The 18,299-nt window shown below is 49.2% G+C and overlaps 1 protein-coding gene and 1 long non-coding RNA gene across 2 annotated transcripts; both read left to right on the top strand.

The window, feature by feature from the left end:
- Positions 1-14,414: 14,414 nt before the first annotated feature.
- Positions 14,415-17,199, top strand: LOC115177181 (ictacalcin-like). The gene is made up of 3 exons (XM_029737741.1): positions 14,415-14,523; positions 16,352-16,497; positions 16,757-17,199. Exons 2-3 carry the CDS (start codon positions 16,360-16,362, stop codon positions 16,895-16,897), a joined length of 279 nt encoding a protein of 92 aa, XP_029593601.1. The 5' UTR covers positions 14,415-14,523; positions 16,352-16,359; the 3' UTR covers positions 16,898-17,199.
- Positions 17,200-17,635: 436 nt separating this feature from the next.
- Positions 17,636-17,986, top strand: LOC115177182 (uncharacterized). Its single transcript, XR_003872366.1, has 2 exons — positions 17,636-17,767; positions 17,860-17,986. It is a non-coding gene; the product is annotated as an uncharacterized LOC115177182 (long non-coding RNA).
- The last annotated feature ends 313 nt before the right edge of the window (positions 17,987-18,299 follow it).

Below are 18,299 nucleotides of genomic sequence, written 5' to 3'. Positions count from 1 at the left end.
TTACTGTGACATAGCTGTACACACATACACACACACATACGCACACACACGCGCACAAGCACACACCACACACACACACACACACACACACACACACACACACACACACACACACACACACCCACACACACACACACACACACACAGGACTGATAGATGTAGAACTACAGTGGTGCTAAATGACCAGCACTATCTTGCCTTGTTGCCTCTCTAGTATAAAGTCTTGTGTGTTGTGTTTCCCATGAATAAAGGATAAATAAGAAGTGCTTGACTTGGGCAGGAGCTCACTGGAGCTGAGTACCGGCACCTCAAGTTCTTTACTGTTTGAGCTCCTGTTCCTCTTATAGGATATTAGCTCAAAAGTATTGTGGAGCTCCTGCACCTAAATATAAACAGTACCGCCACCCAAAACGAGTACCGGAACCAATTTCAGTCCAAATCAAGCACTGTAAATAAGTCACACCACCGTGTGTGATGCCTCTGTTCACAGGGTGTTGTGTGTGATGCCTCTGCTCACAGGGTGTTGTGTGATGCCTCTGTTCACAGGGTGTTGTGTGTGATGCCTCTGCTCACAGGGTGTTTGTGATGCCTCTGTTCACAGGGTTGTTTGTGATGCCTCTGTTCACAGGGTGTTGTGTGTGATGCCTCTGTTCACAGGGTGTTGTGTGTAATGCCTCTGTTCACAGGGTGTTGTGTGTGATGCCTCTGTTCACAGAGTGTTGTGTGTGTGATGCCTCTGCTCACAGGGTGTTGTGTGTGATGCCTCTGTTCACAGGGTGTTGTGTGTGATGCCTCTGTTCACAGGGTGTTGTGTGTGTGATGCCTCTGTTCACAGGGTGTTGTGTGTGATGCCTCTGTTCACAGGGTGTTGTGTGTGATGCCTCTGTTCACAGGGTGTTGTGTGTGATGCCTCTGTTCACGGTTGTTGTGTGTGATGCCTCTGTTCACAGGGTGTTGTGTGGGATGCCTCTATTCACAGGGTGTTGTGTGATGCCTCTGGTCACAGGGTGTTGTGTGTGATGCCTCTGTTCACAGGGTGTTGTGTGTGATGCCTCTGTTCACAGGGTGCTGTGTGTGTGTGTGTGTGATGCCTCTGTTCACAGGGTGTTGTGTGATGCCTCTGTTCACAGGGTGTTGTGTGTGATGATTCTGTTCACAGGGTGTTGTGTGTGATGCCTCTGTTCACAGGGTGTTGTGTGTGTGATGCCTCTGCTCACAGGGTGTTGTGTGATGCCTCTGTTCACAGGGTGTTGTGTGTGATGCCTCTGTTCACAGGGTGTTGTGTGTGATGCCTCTGCTCACAGGGTATTGTGTGATGCCTCTGTTCACAGGGTGTTGTGTGTGTGATGCCTCTGTTCACAGGGTGTTGTGTGTGTGATGCCTCTGTTCACAGGGTGTTGTGTGTGATGCCTCTGTTCACAGGGTGTTGTGTGTGATGCCTCTGTTCACAGGGTGTTGTGTGTGATGCCTCTGTTCACAGGGTGTTGTGTGTGATGCCTCTGTTCACAGGGTGTTGTGTGATGCCTCTGTTCACAGGGTGTTGTGTGATGCCTCTGTTCACAGGGTGTTGTGTGTGATGCCTCTGTTCACAGGGTGTTGTGTGTGATGCCTCTGTTCACAGGGTGTTGTGTGTGATACCTCTGCTCACAGGGTGTTGTGTGTGATGCCTCTGTTCACAGGGTGTTGTGTGTGATGCCTCTGTTCACAGGGTGTTGTGTGTGATGCCTCTGTTCACAGGGTGTTGTGTGTGATGCCTCTGTTCACAGGGTGTTGTGTGTGAAGCCTCTGTTCACAGGGTGTTGTGTGTGTGATGCCTCTGTTCACAGGGTGTTGTGTGTGATGCCTCTGTTCACAGGGTGTTGGGTGTGATGCCTCTGTTCACGGTTGTTGTGTGTGATGCCTCTGTTCACAGGGTGTTGTGTGGGATGCCTCTATTCACAGGGTGTTGTGTGTGATGCCTCTGTTCACAGGGTGTTGTGTGTGTGATGCCGCTGTTCACAGGGTGTTGTGTGTGATGCCTCTGCTCACAGGGTGTTGTGTGTGATGCCTCTGTTCACAGGGTGTTGTGTGTGATGCCTCTGTTCACAGGGTGTTGTGTGTGATGCCTCTGTTCACAGGGTGTTGTGTGTGTGATGCCTCTGTTCACAGGGTGTTGTGTGTGATGCCTCTGTTCACAGGGGTGTTGTGTGTGATGCCTCTGTTCACAGGTTGTTGTGTGTGATGCCTCTGTTCACAGGGTGTTGTGTGTGATGCCTCTGCTCACAGGGTGTTGTGTGATGCCTCTGTTCACAGGGTGTTGTGTGTGATGCCTCTGCTCACAGGGTGTTGTGTGATGCCTCTGTTCACAGGGTGTTGTGTGTGATGCCTCTGTTCACAGGGTGTTGTGTGTGATGCCTCTGTTCACAGGGTGTTGTGTGTAATGCCTCTGTTCACAGGGTGTTGTGTGTGATGCCTCTGTTCACAGAGTGTTGTGTGTGTGATGCCTCTGCTCACAGGGTGTTGTGTGTGATGCCTCTGTTCACAGGGTGTTGTGTGTGATGCCTCTGTTCACAGGGTGTTGTGTGTGTGATGCCTCTGTTCACAGGGTGTTGTGTGTGATGCCTCTGTTCACAGGGTGTTGTGTGTGATGCCTCTGTTCACAGGGTGTTGTGTGTGATGCCTCTGTTCACGGTTGTTGTGTGTGATGCCTCTGTTCACAGGGTGTTGTGTGGGATGCCTCTATTCACAGGGTGTTGTGTGATGCCTCTGGTCACAGGGTGTTGTGTGTGATGCCTCTGTTCACAGGGTGTTGTGTGTGATGCCTCTGTTCACAGGGTGCTGTGTGTGTGTGTGTGTGATGCCTCTGTTCACAGGGTGTTGTGTGTGATGCCTCTGTTCACAGGGTGTTGTGTGTGATGCCTCTGTTCACAGGGTGTTGTGTGTGATGCCTCTGTACACAGGGTGTTTGTGTGTGGATGCCTCTGCTCACAGGGTGTTGTGTGATGCCTCTGTTCACAGGGTGTTGTGTGGTGATGCCTCTGTTCACAGGGTGTTGTGTGGTGATGCCTCTGTCTCACAGGGTATTGTGTGATTCCTCTGTTCACAGGTGTTGTGTGTGTGTTGCCTCTGTTCTCAGGGTGTTGTGTGTGTGATGCCTCTGTTCACAGGGTGTTGTGTGTGATGCCTCTGTTCACAGGGGTTGTGTGTGATGCCTCTGTTCACAGGTTTCTGTTCACAGGGTGTTGTGTGTGATGCCTCTGTTCACAGGGTGTTGTGTGATGCCTCTGTTCACAGGGTGTTGTGTGATGCCTCTGTTCACAGGGTGTTGTGTGTGATGCCTCTGTTCACAGGGTGTTGTGTGTGATGCCTCTGTTCACAGGGTGTTGTGTGTGATGCCTCTGCTCACAGGGTGTTGTGTGTGATGCCTCTGTTCACAGGGTGTTTGTGTGATGCCTCTGTTTCACAGGGTGTTGTGTGTGATGCCTCTGTTCACAGGGTGTTGTGTGTGATGCCTCTGTTCACAGGGTGTTGTGTGTGAAGCCTCTGTTCACAGGGTGTTGTGTGTGTGATGCCTCTGTTCACAGGGTGTTGTGTGTGATGCCTCTGTTCACAGGGTGTTGGGTGGTGATGCCATCTGTTCACGGTTGTTGTGTGTGATGCCTCTGTTCACAGGGTGTTGTGTGGGATGCCTCTATTCACAGGGTGTTGTGTGTGATGCCTCTGTTCACAGGGTGTTGTGTGTGTGATGCCGCTGTTCACAGGGTGTTGTGTGTGATGCCTCTGCTCACAGGGTGTTGTGTGTGATGCCTCTGTTCACAGGGTGTTGTGTGTGATGCCTCTGTTCACAGGGTGTTGTGTGTGATGCCTCTGTTCACAGGGTGTTGTGTGTGTGATGCCTCTGTTCACAGGGTGTTGTGTGTGATGCCTCTGTTCACAGGGTGTTGTGTGTGATGCCTCTGTTCACAGGTTGTTGTGTGTGATGCCTCCTGTCACAGGGTGTTGTGTGTGATGCCCTCTGCTCACAGGGTGTTGTGTGTGATGCCTCTGTTCACATGGTGTTGTGTGTGATGCCTCTGTTCACAGGGTGTTGTGTGTGATGCCTCTGTTCACAGGGTGTTGTGTGTGATGCCTCTGTTCACAGGGTGTTGTGTGTGATGCCTCTGTTCACAGGGGGTGGTGTGATGCCTCTGTTCACAGGGTGTTGGTGTGATGCCTCTGTTCACAGGTGTTGTGTGATGCCTCTGTTCACAGGGTGTTGTGTGTGTGGATGCCTCTGTTCACAGGGTGTTGTGGTGTGATGCCTCTGTTCACAGGGTGGTGTGGTGTGACTGGCCTCTGTTCACAGGGTGTTGTGTGTGATGCCTCTGTTTCACAGGGTGTTGTGGTGTGATGCCTCTTTCACAGGGTGTTGTGTGATGCCTCTGTTCGCAGGGTGTTGTGTGATGCCTCTGTTCACAGGGTGGTTGTGTGTGATGCCTCTGTTCACAGGGTGTTGTGTGTGATGCCTCTGTTCACAGGGTGTTTGTGTGATGCTTCTGTTCACAGGGTGTTGTGTGTGTTGTGATGGCCTCTGTTCACAGGGTGTTGTGTGTGATGCCTATGTTCACAGGGTGTTGTGTGTGATCCTTGTTCACAGGGTGTCGTGTGTGTGATGCCTCTGTTCACAGGGTGTTGTGTGTGATGCCTCTGCTCACAGGGTGTTGTGGTGGGTGATGCCTCTGTTCACAGGTGTTTGTGTGTATGCCTCTGTTTTACAGGGTGTTGTGTGTGATGCCTCTGTTCACAGGATGTTGTGTGTGATGCCTCTGTTCACAGGGTGTTGTGTGTGATGCCTCTGTTCACAGGGTGTTGTGTGTGTGATGCCTCTGTTCACAGGGTGTTGTGTGTGATGCCTCTGCTCACAGGGTGTTGTGTGTGTGATGCCTCTGTTCACAGGGTGTTGTGTGTGAAGCCTCTGTTCACAGGGTGTTGTGTGTGTGATGCCTCTGTTCACAGGGTGTTGTGTGTGATGCCTCTGTTCACAGGGTGTTGGGTGTGATGCCTCTGTTCACGGTTGTTGTGTGTGATGCCTCTGTTCACAGGGTGTTGTGTGGGATGCCTCTATTCACAGGGTGTTGTGTGTGATGCCTCTGTTCACAGGGTGTTGTGTGTGTGATGCCTCTGTTCACAGGGTGTTGTGTGTGATGCTTCTGCTCACAGGGTGTTGTGTGTGTGATGCCTCTGTTCACAGGGTGTTGTGCGCGATGCCTCTGTTCACAGGGTGTTGTGTGTGATGCCTCTGTTCACAGGGTGTTGTGTGTGTGATGCCTCTGTTCACAGGGTGTTGTGTGTGATGCCTCTGTTCACAGGGTGTTGTGTGTGATGCCTCTGTCACAGGTTTGTTGTGTGTGATGCCTCTGTCACAGGGTGTTTGTGTGTGATGCCTCTGTTCACAGGGTGTTGTGTGTGATGCCTCTGTTCAATGGTGTTGTGTGTGATGCCTCTGTTCACAGGGTGTTGTGTGTGATGCCTCTGTTCACAGGGTGTTGTGTGTGATGCCTTTGTTCACAGGGTGTTGTGTGATGCCTCTATTCGCAGGGTGTTGTGTGATGCCTCTGTTCACAGGGTGTTGTGTGTGATGCCTCTGTTCACAGGGTGTTGTGTGTGATGCCTCTGTTCACAGGGTGTTGTGTGTGATGCCTCTGTTCACAGGGTGTTGTGTGTGTGATGCCTCTGTTCACAGGGTGTTGTGTGTGATGCCTATGTTCACAGGGTGTTGTGTGTGATGCCTCTGTTCAGGGTGTCGTGTGTGTGATGCCTATGTTCACAGGGTGTGTGTGTGATGCCTCTGCTCACAGGGTGTTGTGTGGTGATGCCTCTGTTCACAGGGTGTTGTGTGTGATGCCTCTGTTCACAGGGTGTTGTGTGTGATGCCTCTGTTCACAGGATGTTGTGTGTGATGCCTCTGTTCACAGGGTGTTGTGTGTGATGCCTCTGTTCACAGGGTGTTGTGTGTGTGATGCCTCTGTTCACAGGGTGTGTGTGTGATGCCTCTGCTCACAGGGTGTTGTGTGTGTGATGCCTCTGTTCACAGGGTGTTGTGTGTGATGCCTATGTTCACAGGGTGTTGTGTGTGATGCCTCTGTTCACTGGGTGTTGTGTGTGTGATGCCTCTGTTCACAGGGTGTTGTGTGTGATGCATCTGTTCACAGGGTGTTGTGTGTGTGATGCCTCTGTTCACAGGGTATTGTGTGATGCCGCTGTTCACAGGGTGTTGTGTGTGTGATGCCTCTGTTCACAGGGTGTTGTGTGTGATGACTCTGTTCACATGGTGTTGTGTGTGATGCCTCTGTTCACAGGGTGTTGTGTGTGATGCCTCTGTCACAGGGTGTTGTGTGTGTGATGCCTCTGTTCACAGGGTGTTGTGTGTGATGCCTCTGTTCACAGGGTGTTGTGTGTGTGATGCCTCTGTTCACAGGGTGTTGTGTGTGATGCCTCTGTTCACAGGGTGTTGGGTGTGTGATGCCTCTGTTCACAGGTGTTGTGTGTGATGCCTCTGTTCACAGGGTGTTGTGTGTGATGCCTCTGTTCACAGGGTGTTGTGTGATGCCTCTGTTCGCAGGGTGTTGTGTGATGCCTCTGTTCACAGGGTGTTGTGTGTGATGCCTCTGTTCACAGGGTGTTGTGTGTGATGCCTCTGTTCACAGGGTGTTGTGTGTGATGCCTCTGTTCACAGGGTGTTGTGTGTGTGTGATGCCTCTGTTCACAGGGTGTTGTGTGTGATGCCTATGTTCACAGGGTGTTGTGTGTGATGCCTCTGTTCACAGGGTGTTGTGTGTGTGTGATGCCTCTGTTCACAGGGTGTTGTGTGTGATGCCTCTGTTCACAGGTGTTGTGTGTGATGCCTCTGTTCACAGGTGTTGTGTGTGATGCTCTGTTCACAGGGTGTTGGTGTGATGCCTCTGTTCACAGGGTGTTGTGTGATGACTCTGTTCGCAGGGTGTTGTGTGATGCCTGTTCACACGGGTGTTGTGTGTGTGATGCCTCTGTTCACAGGGTGTTGTGTGTGATGCCTCTGTTCACAGGGTGTTGTGTGTGATGCCTCTGTTCACAGGGTGGTGTGTGGTGATGCCTCTGTTCACAGGGTGTGTGTGTGTGATGCCTAAGTTCACAGGGTGTTGTGTGATGCCTCTGTTCAGGGTGTTGTGTGTGATGCCTCTGTTCACAGGGTGTTGTGTGTGATGCCTCTGTTCACAGGGTGTGGTGTGTGATGCCTTGTTCACAGGGTGTTGTGTGTGAAGCCTCTGTTCACGGGTGTTGTGTGTGTGATGCCTGTTCACAGGGTGTTGTGTGTGATGCCTCTGTTCACAGGGTGGGGTGTGATGCCTCTGGTTCACGGTGTTGTGTGTGATGCCTCTGTCACAGGGTGTGTGTGTGGGATGCCTTATTCACAGGGGTTGGTGTGATGCCTCTGTTCAAGGGTGTTGTGTGTGTGATGCCTCTGTTCACAGGGTGTTTGTGTGATGCTTCTGCTCACAGGGTGTTGTGTGTGTGATGCCTCTGTTCACAGGGTGTTGTGTGTTGATGCCTGTTCCAAGGGTGTTGTGTGTGATGCCTCTGTTCACAGGGTGTTGTGTGTGTGATGCCTCTGTTCACAGGTTGTTGTGGTGATGCCTCTGTTCAGGGTGTTGTGTGTGTGATGGCCTGTTCACAGGGTGTTGTGTTGTGATGCCCTCTGTTCACAGGGTGTTGTGTGTGTGTAGTGCCTCTGTCACAGGGTGTTGTGTGTGATGCCTCTGTTCACAGGGTGTTGTGTGTGATGCCTCTGTTCACAGGGTGTTGTGTGATGCCTCTGTTCACAGGGTGTTGTGTGATGCCTCTGTTCACAGGGTGTTGTGTGTGATGCCTCTGTTCACAGGGTGTGTGTGATGCCTCTGTGCAGGGTGTGTGATGTGATGCTCGTTCACAGGGTTGTTGTGTGTTGTGATGCCCTGTTCACAGGTGTTGTGTGTGATGCCTATGTTCACAGGGTGTTGTATGTGATGCCTCTGTTCACAGGGTGTCGTGTGTGTGATGCCTATGTTCACAGGGTGTTGTGTGTGATGCCTCTGCTCACAGGGTGTTGTGTGTGATGCCTCTGTTCACAGGGTGTTGTGTGTGATGCCTCTGTTCACAGGGTGTTGTGTGTGATGCCTCTGTTCACAGGATGTTGTGTGTGATGCCTCTGTTCACAGGGTGTTGTGTGTGATGCCTCTGTTCACAGGGTGTTGTGTGTGTGATGCCTCTGTTCACAGGGTGTTGTGTGTGATGCCTCTGCTCACAGGGTGTTGTGTGTGTGATGCCTCTGTTCACAGGGTGTTGTGTGTGATGCCTCTGTTCACAGGGTGTTGTGTGTGATGCCTCTGTTCACAGGGTGTTGTGTGTGATGCCTCTGTTCACAGGGTGTTGTGTGATGCCTCTGTTCGCAGGGTGTTGTGTGTGATGCCTCTGTTCACAGGGTGTTGTGTGTGATGCCTCTGTTCACAGGGTGTTGTGTGTGATGCCTCTGTTCACAGGGTGTTGTGTGTGATGCCTCTGTTCACAGGGTGTTGTGTGTGTGATGCCTCTGTTCACAGGGTGTTGTGTGTGATGCCTAAGTTCACAGGGTGTTGTGTGTGATGCCTCTGTTCACAGGGTGTTGTGTGTGATGCCTCTGTTCACAGGGTGTTGTGTGTGATGCCTCTGTTCACAGGGTGTTGTGTGTGATGCCTCTGTTCACAGGGTGTTGTGTGTGAAGCCTCTGTTCACAGGGTGTTGTGTGTGTGATGCCTCTGTTCACAGGGTGTTGTGTGTGATGCCTCTGTTCACAGGGTGTTGGGTGTGATGCCTCTGTTCACGGTTGTTGTGTGTGATGCCTCTGTTCACAGGGTGTTGTGTGGGATGCCTCTATTCACAGGGTGTTGTGTGTGATGCCTCTGTTCACAGGGTGTTGTGTGTGTGATGCCTCTGTTCACAGGGTGTTGTGTGTGATGCTTCTGCTCACAGGGTGTTGTGTGTGTGATGCCTCTGTTCACAGGGTGTTGTGTGTGATGCCTCTGTTCACAGGGTGTTGTGTGTGATGCCTCTGTTCACAGGGTGTTGTGTGTGTGATGCCTCTGTTCACAGGGTGTTGTGTGTGATGCCTCTGTTCACAGGGTGTTGTGTGTGATGCCTCTGTTCACAGGTTGTTGTGTGTGATGCCTCTGCTCACAGGGTGTAGTGTGTGTGATGCCTCTGTTCACAGGGTGTTGTGTGTGATGCCTCTGTTCACATGGTGTTGTGTGTGATGCCTCTGTTCACAGGGTGTTGTGTGTGATGCCTCTGTTCACAGGGTGTTGTGTGTGATGCCTCTGTTCACAGGGTGTTGTGTGATGCCTCTATTCGCAGGGTGTTGTGTGATGCCTCTGTTCACAGGGTGTTGTGTGTGATGCCTCTGTTCACAGAGTGTTGTGTGTGATGCCTCTTTTCACAGGGTGTTGTGTGTGATGCCTCTGTTCACAGGGTGTTGTGTGTGTGTGATGCCTCTGTTCACAGGGTGTTGTGTGTGATGCCTATGTTCACAGGGTGTTGTGTGTGATGCCTCTGTTCACAGGGTGTCGTGTGTGTGATGCCTCTGTTCACAGGGTGTTGTGTGTGATGCCTCTGCTCACAGGGTGTTGTGTGTGATGCCTCTGTTCACAGGGTGTTGTGTGTGATGCCTCTGTTCACAGGGTGTTGTGTGTGATGCCTCTGTTCACAGGATGTTGTGTGTGATGCCTCTGTTCACAGGGTGTTGTGTGTGATGCCTCTGTTCACAGGGTGTTGTGTTTGTGATGCCTCTGTTCACAGGGTGTTGTGTGTGATGCCTCTGCTCACAGGGTGTTGTGTGTGTGATGCCTCTGTTCACAGGGTGTTGTGTGTGATGCCTCTGTTCACAGGGTGTTGTGTGTGATGCCTCTGTTCACAGGGTGTTGTGTGTGTGATGCCTCTGTTCACAGGGTGTTGTGTGTGATGCATCTGTTCACAGGGTGTTGTGTGTGTGATGCCTCTGTTCACAGGGTATTGTGTGATGCCGCTGTTCACAGGGTGTTGTGTGTGTGATGCCTCTGTTCACAGGGTGTTGTGTGTGATGACTCTGTTCACATGGTGTTGTGTGTGATGCCTCTGTTCACAGGGTGTTGTGTGTGATGCCTCTGTTCACAGGGTGTTGTGTGTGTGATGCCTCTGTTCACAGGGAGTTGTGTGTGATGCCTCTGTTCACAGGGTGTTGTGTGTGATGCCTCTGTTCACAGGGTGTTGTGTGATGCCTCTGTTCGCAGGGTGTTGTGTGATGCCTCTGTTCACAGGGTGTTGTGTGTGATGCCTCTGTTCACAGGGTGTTGTGTGTGATGCCTCTGTTCACAGGGTGTTGTGTGTGATGACTATGTTCACAGGGTGTTGTGTGTGATGCCTCTGTTCACAGGGTGTCGTGTGTGTGATGCCTCTGCTCACAGGGTGTTGTGTGTGATGCCTCTGTTCACAGGGTGTTGTGTGTGATGCCTCTGTTCACAGGGTGTTGTGTGTGATGCCTCTGTTCACAGGATGTTGTGTGTGATGCCTCTGTTCACAGGGTGTTGTGTGTGATGCCTCTGTTCACAGGGTGTTGTGTGTGTGATGCCTCTGTTCACAGGGTGTTGTGTGTGATGCCTCTGCTCACAGGGTGTTGTGTGTGTGATGCCTCTGTTCACAGGGTGTTGTGTGTGATGCCTCTGTTCACAGGGTGTTGTGTGTGATGCCTCTGTTCACTGGGTGTTGTGTGTGTGATGCCTCTGTTCACAGGGTGTTGTGTGTGATGCATCTGTTCACAGGGTGTTGTGTGTGTGATGCCTCTGTTCACAGGGTATTGTGTGATGCCGCTGTTCACAGGGTGTTGTGTGTGTGATGCCTCTGTTCACAGGGTGTTGTGTGTGATGACTCTATTCACATGGTGTTGTGTGTGATGCCTCTGTTCACAGGGTGTTGTGTGTGATGCCTCTGTTCACAGGGTGTTGTGTGTGTGATGCCTCTGTTCACAGGGTGTTGTGTGTGATGCCTCTGTTCACAGGGTGTTGTGTGTGTGATGCCTCTGTTCACAGGGTGTTGTGTGTGATGCCTCTGTTCACAGGGTGTTGTGTGTGATGCCTCTGTTCACAGGGTGTTGTGTGTGATGCCTCTGTTCACAGGATGTTGTGTGTGATGCCTCTGTTCACAGGGTGTTGTGTGTGATGCCTCTGTTCACAGGGTGTTGTGTGTGATGCCTCTGTTCACAGGGTGTTGTGTGATGCCTCTGCTCACAGGGTGTTGTGTGTGATGCCTCTGCTCACAGGGTGTTGTGTGATGCCTCTGCTCACAGGGTGTTGTGTGTGATGCCTCTGTTCACAGGGTGTTGTGTGTGTGATGCCTCTGTTCACAGGGTGTTGTGTGTGTGATGCCTCTGTTCACAGGGTGTTGTGTGTGATGCCTCTGCTCACAGGGTGTTGTGTGTGTGATGCCTCTGTTCACAGGGTATTGTGTGTGATGCCTCTGTTCACAGGGTGTTGTGTGTGATGCCTCTGTTCACTGGGTGTTGTGTGTGTGATGACTCTGTTCACAGGGTGTTGTGTGTGTGATGCCTCTGGTCACAGGGTGTTGTGTGTGATGCCTCTGTTCACAGGGAGTTGTGTGTGATGCCTCTGTTCACAGGGTGTTGTGTGATGCCTCTGTTCACAGGGCATGTCACCTGTAGTCACTAGATGACCATGCTAAACAGGAGAAAAGTGTGAGAATGTATATAGAAAAGCACTTTAACTATTTGTAAAGTCCGGTCATCCTCAGTTTTGATGTGGTTTATATATATATTCAATCAAAACCTTAATAAAAAATAAAAAGTTCTTCAGAATAGTAATGTTCAGAATAACCCTGAGGGGTCCATGGAGCCAGTCAGTTTTACGGCTGTCGGAAGGAGGGGACCAAAGCGCAGCGTGGTGAGTGTTCATCATATTTATTTCGACAATGACAACATCATAACAAAGAAAGAAACCGAAAACAGCAAAACTGTTCGGTCAGGTCAAAGAATAACAAAACAGAAAACAACTACCCACAAAAACCAGGTGGGAAAAGGCTGCCTAAGTATTGCTCCCAATCAGAGACAATGATAGACAGCTGCCTCTGATTGGAAACCATACCCGGCCAAAACATAGAAATAAAATACATACATTTACATTTACATTTACATTTAAGTCATTTAGCAGACGCTCTTATCCAGAGCGTCTGCTAAATGTTTGGGGGGGGGGGGGGTGGTTAGAAGGATTACTTAATCCTATCCCAGGTATTCCTTAAAGAGGTGGGGTTTCAGGTGTCTCCGGAAGGTGGTGATTGACTCCGCTGCCTGGCGTCGTGAGGGAGCTTGTTCCACCATAGGGGTGCCAGAGCAGCGAACAGTTTTGACTGGACTGAGCGGGAACTGTGCTTCCTCAGAGGTAGGAGGGCCAGCAGGCCAGAGGTGGATGAACGCAGTGCCCTTGTTTGGGTGTAGGGCCTGATCAGAGCCTGAAGGTACGGAGGTGCCGTTCCCCTCACAGCTCTGTAGGCAAGCACCATGGTCTTGTAGCGGATGCCAGCTTCAACTGGAAGCAAGTGGAGAGAGCGGAGGAGCGGGGTGACGTGAGAGAACTTGGGAAGGTTGAACACCAGACGGGCTGCGGCGTTCTGGATGAGTTGTATGGGTTTAATGGCACAGGCAGGGAGCCCAGCCAACAGCGAGTTGCAGTTATCCAGACAGGAGATGACAAGTGCCTGGATTAGGACCTGCGCCGCTTCCTGTGTGAGGCAGGGTCGTACTCTGCGAATGTTGTAGAGCATGAACCTACAGGATCGGGTCACCGCCTTGATGTTAGCGGAGAACGACAGGGTGTTGTCCAGGGTCACGCCAAGGTTCTTAGCACTCTGGGAGGAGGACACAATGGAGTTGTCAACCGTGATGGCGAGATCATGGAACGGGCAGTCCTTCCCCGGGAGGAAGAGCAGCTCCGTCTTGCCGAGGTTCAGCTTGAGGTGGTGATCCGTCATCCACACTGATATGTCTGCCAGACATGCAGAGATGCGATTTGCCACCTGGTTGTCAGAAGGGGGAAAGGAGAAGATTAATTTTGTGTCATCTGCGTAGCAATGATAGGAGACACCATGTGAGGATATGACAGAGCCAAGTGACTTGGTGTATAGCGAGAATAGGAGAGGGCCTAGAACAGAGCCCTGGGGACACCAGTGGTTCTCACCACGCCACCTGGTAGGAGCAACCTGTCAGGTAGGACGCAATCCAAGCGTGGGCCGCGCCGGAGATGCCCAACTCGGAGAGGGTGGAGAGGAGGATCTGATGGTTCACAGTATCAAAGGCAGCAGATAGGTCTAGAAGGATGAGAGCAGAGGAGAGAGAGTTAGCTTTAGCAGTGCGGAGAGCCTCCGTGACACAGAGAAGAGCAGTCTCAGTTGAATGCCCAGTCTTGAAACCTGACTGATTTGGATCAAGAAGATCATTCTGAGAGAGATAGCAGGAGAGCTGGCCAAGGACGGCACGTTCAAGAGTTTTGGAGAGAAAAGAAAGAAGGGATACTGGTCTGTAGTTGTTGACATCGGAGGGATCAAGTGTAGGTTTTTTCAGAAGGGGTGCAACTCTCGCTCTCTTGAAGACGGAAGGGACGTAGCCAGCGGTCAAGGATGAGTTGATGAGCGAGGTGAGGTAAGAGAGAAGGTCTCCGGAAATGGTCTGGAGAAGAGAGGAGGGGATAGGGTCAAGCGGGCAGGTTGTTGGGCGGCCGGCCGTCACAAGACATAGAATGCCCACCCCATATCACACCCTGACCTAACTAAACAGAGAAAAACGGCTCTATCAGGTCAGGGCGTGACAGTCAGCAAGTAAGGTAGCCATACAGGTTAGTTTGGGAAGTTTGGAGAAGTTTGGAGAAGTTTGGCCAGTTTGGAGAAGTTTTGCCAGTTTGGAGAAGTTTTGCCGGTTTGGAGAATGCTGCATTGTTACTACATTCTTCTAAACTGAAACATTGTTGGATGAATAAACACAGTCAGAATAAGAGGTATTTACTCTCATTCAAAAGACATTCGACATATGCAGGGATTTCTCCTCTCCGTTTTCTGTTGTTTTTTTATAGGGGAAGTCCAGGAAGAACCAGAGCAAAATGGTGGATTGTTTACAATGGTGATACATTTAGGTGAAGTAATTATTATCTTTAGATAATATATATGCCTAGAATAATTTGGGTGTTACTGTGAAAAACTCTGTGAGACTTAGTGAGACTTTTAGCATGACATATGTAGGGTGGAACTGAGAGATAATGAAAATGAATGATAAGAGTCAGGGATGTTCAGTCACTAATTCACATGAAGAAGGGAACAGAACATTGCCGTTTCCATTTCCATCAGATAAAGAGGGAAACGGAGAGGAAAGGGGAGGGGAGAGTGGGGTGTGGTAATCAATGTTTAAAACCAACAGGCCATCCCTCTCTTCCTCACTCCCTCGCTCTCTCTTTCTCTGACTGTCCAACTCCTCGCACAACTTTGGTGAGTGAAAACTAAACCTAGTAAAACGTGTACCTGAGTGCCTCGCTGCTAAAATGCTTCAGTTTGTTTTATCTGTGTGTGTCTGTGATATGTTAGATGTGCCAAATGATACATTCTCATTGGGTGGTTTACCACATTTATTTGCAATTGTGTGTAGTTTAATGTTTTATAGTGATTAATACTTGACTGCAAAAGTTTGAATGACTTCAGGGTGTGCTTTGCAACAGTTAGTAAGCGCCTGTCTGCATTGTTTGTGATCTTGAGCCAAGCTCTGCGGAGGGCGTAACTCTGTCTGCCTGTCAATTCAAACATGTGTGGGTGCTACTCAGAGCACTACGCAGTTCAGATGAAAGAATCTCTCTTCTCTTCTCTTCCTCCTCCTCCCCTCTCTCTCTTCCTCCCTCAATCCTTCCATAGTGCAGAACACTACTACCTTCTATCCTCCACACACCCCCTCTCTCGCTCTCTCTTTCCTTCACTCTGTCCTTACCATAAGCTCTCTCTCCCCTTGCTCTGACCATTCTGTGAGTAGAGTGTGTTTCTAGTTATCAGATGGGCAGTCAGAGGGGTGGTAAGAAGGTGTGTCTGGTTGGATGCCTGTCGGTCCTGGGGCAGCTGACAGTGACTCAGAGAGAGATCAGTGGAGTCCACCACAGTGACTGGGATTGTTCCTTACAACTATAATGTTGTGCTTACCATGTTCATACTGTATGGTCGCACTTACTGCAAGTCACTCTGGAGAGGAGGGTCAGCTAAATGAGGGATTTACATTACAGGCGCTTCCTTAAACTCAGAAACTAGACTACGGGTAGGCAGAGAAAGAGAGCATAGAGAGAGCAACCTCCCTACATAGTGGCGAGGTATGTGAAGGGACAGAGTGAAGAGACACACCTTAACCAAACTAGATAGAAAGAGGGTGGAGACAGGTGAGGGGTGGGGGAGGTGCTGGGATTTCTATGTTTTTGTTTGCCTGAAATTACCAACGCGCCTTTCTGCCGATCCACCAATTTCCTCCCATCTGTCTTCCTGTCTATGTGTCTGTCCCTCTCTCTCTCTATACAGTATGTATTCTTTCTCTCTTTCTCTCCTTAATAAAATCCCCCAGAGTTAATGAGAGAGACATGCAAGGGCGTTGGCTAGAACCATGTCTGTTTGTGTTTAAACAACTCAGCCCTCTCTTCTCTTCCTTTTTCACCTCCATATCCGCCTCTCTCCCTATGTCTCCATCTCTAACCTATCTCCGCCTCTCTCCCTCTCTAATTACCTCTGTTGCGTTGCTCTCCATCTCTCCTCCCCCTCTCTTTCTCTTCCTCCCTTTGTGGTAGAGATGTAGAACTTGTTTGCAGTAGTGGGGCTTGGTGTGTGTGTAGTTTAGTGTTTGTTTCGTGTGCAACAACCGTTAATACTCTTTAAACCCTCTATTGAACCTGAACCTTATGTTTAAACACGATTAAACCAGTGTCAACATGACTTTATTTCCCAGACATGTATGGAATGGTAACCCGGATGTAAGATAAAAAATAGATTTGAATTGAATATATCCCTTTAACTACGTTTCTGGGATTTCACATTTCAAAAAGTAAAATAAATAGATCAAATATTTTATATAATGTTGATAATATTAGATGTATTATACTGTGAATACAGAGTAACCAAACATTCCCCTCTCAAGGCGTGGACATCATGTCCACTAGCATCCTGCTATCATAATAAAACATTGATAATACCGTAAATGAATAACCTAAACTTGAACCTCCATTCTCTTTCTCTCTCTCTGTCTCTCTGTCTCTCTGTCTCTGTCTCTGTCTCTGTCTCTGTCTCTGTGTAGTAGTCACCATGTCACAGGTCCAGCAGGCTATGGCTTTGCTCATCTCAGCCTTCCACAAGTACTCTGGCAAGGAGGGCGACAAGACGACCCTGAGCAAGGGAGAACTCAAAGATCTGCTCAACGCTGAGCTTGGAGAGATCATGGGGGTGAGTGGATCCTAGGAACAGTTCAGTTTAATCATGCTTTATTAGTAGCACGACCAAATACAATACTGCTAAAGACAGACACTATTGAAATATTGAATTTCTTGGAATATCACAAACACATGACCAGCCTCGTCCAATAGAATAACTTAATCTCTCACACCTTTATAAACAAATACCAACTGTGTGGATTCTAGTTTTAACTTCTGAAATCAAAATCTCACCCCATTACCTCTCTCTCGCTCTCTGATCATTATAACAGAAAAACACTGACCAGGCAAAGGTTGACAAGATCTTCAAAGATCTGGACGCTAACTCAGATGGCAGTGTGGACTTCCAGGAGTACGTCACACTGGTGGCCTGCCTCACCATGATGTGCAATGAGTTCTTCACCAAGAAGTGAAACAGCTCCCCCTGCCCACTCTCCACAGAACAGTAGCTCTTGCTCCATGAGTGAATTCATGATAAGATTAGCAAGATCCTCAATGCAGGTTCAGAGGGACAGAGATGCAGGTTTACACACATACACAGAAAAAGGGTTGGGTTGGTTATACACACCACACATAGACAGACAGGTGAAGGGCACATACACTGACCTGTACACATACAGACATATAGGCTACAATCTCATGAGATGGAGAGGAAGCTCTTTGGTTTGTTTAAAGTGAAAAATGAAATAAACTATTTTAATATGTTTGGAAGAAAGCTGACGTATCATTTGTGCAGGTGTGTGCGTGTTTGTGCATGTGTGATTGGCTGTGTATGTCCGAAATAGGATACAGAAAGCAACATGAATCAAACATGAACCTTTGTTTTCAGACACCTGGTGAAATAATACAATTTGTTGATTATGTCAACGTAACCCAAAACATACAATAAAATTAGGGTAAATGAGGCATACCCTATATTTGACTACTTAATTACGTCACAATACCGTTATCTACTCCAGAGCCAGTAAGAATACAGGAAGTCAACTGTTACTGTGAAGGTCCGATAGAGCCACACATAGAACCATCTCCAAGATGAAGCCTCCTACCCAGCAACATGAAAGAACAAAGATAATATCCTAATAATTATACTGTATCGCAGGTCTCCATATAGAACCATCTCCAAGATGAAGCCTCCTACCCAGCAACATGAAAGAACAAAGATAATATCCTAATAATTATACTGTATCGCAGGTCTCCATATAGAACCATCTCCAAGATGAAGCCTCCTACCCAGCAACATGAAACAACAAAGATAATATCCTAATAATTATACTGTATCACAGGTCTCCATATAGAACCATCTCCAAGATGAAGCCTCCTACCCAGCAACATGAAACAACAAAGATAATATCCTAATAATGATACTGTATCGCAGGTCTCCATAGAGAACCTATTGGACAATACTGAAGATGAAAATTAAGATTAGCCATTGTCCAGCAATCGCCTAGTCTTAGATTTAATCCCAGTTGTAGTTTTCAGAGTGAGAGAGAGAGAGAGAGAGAGAGAGAGAGAGAGAGAGAGAGAGAGAGAGAGAGAGAGAGGGGAAGCAGTCTCAGTCCCTGCACACAAATATTCCCTTCCTGTTTACCAACAAAAGGCACACACCATGACTACCGTGACTCATTCATGACTCATACCAGATGGATGTGGCCGGACATATACTGTTCACCACGGCCCATTGCAGGCAGGTATACACACAAACATACTATAATATATGCCATTTAGCAGCACGGAGCACAGACACACACACACACACACACACACACACACACACACACACACACACACACACACACACACACACACACACACACA

The sequence above is a fragment of the Salmo trutta genome, chromosome 37, assembly GCF_901001165.1.
Source record: "Salmo trutta chromosome 37, fSalTru1.1, whole genome shotgun sequence".
Classification (NCBI taxonomy): Eukaryota; Metazoa; Chordata; class Actinopteri; order Salmoniformes; family Salmonidae; genus Salmo; species Salmo trutta.
This window is presented reverse-complemented; position numbering and strand designations above follow the sequence as displayed.

Coding starts and splice junctions, on each gene's coding strand:
- LOC115177181 (XM_029737741.1), top strand. CDS start 16,360: ATGTCACAGGTCCAGCAGGCTATGGCTTTGCTCATCTCAGCCTTCCAC. Junction 16,498..16,756: donor AGCTTGGAGAGATCATGGGG/GTGAGTGGATCC, acceptor TCATTATAACAG/AAAAACACTGACCAGGCAAA.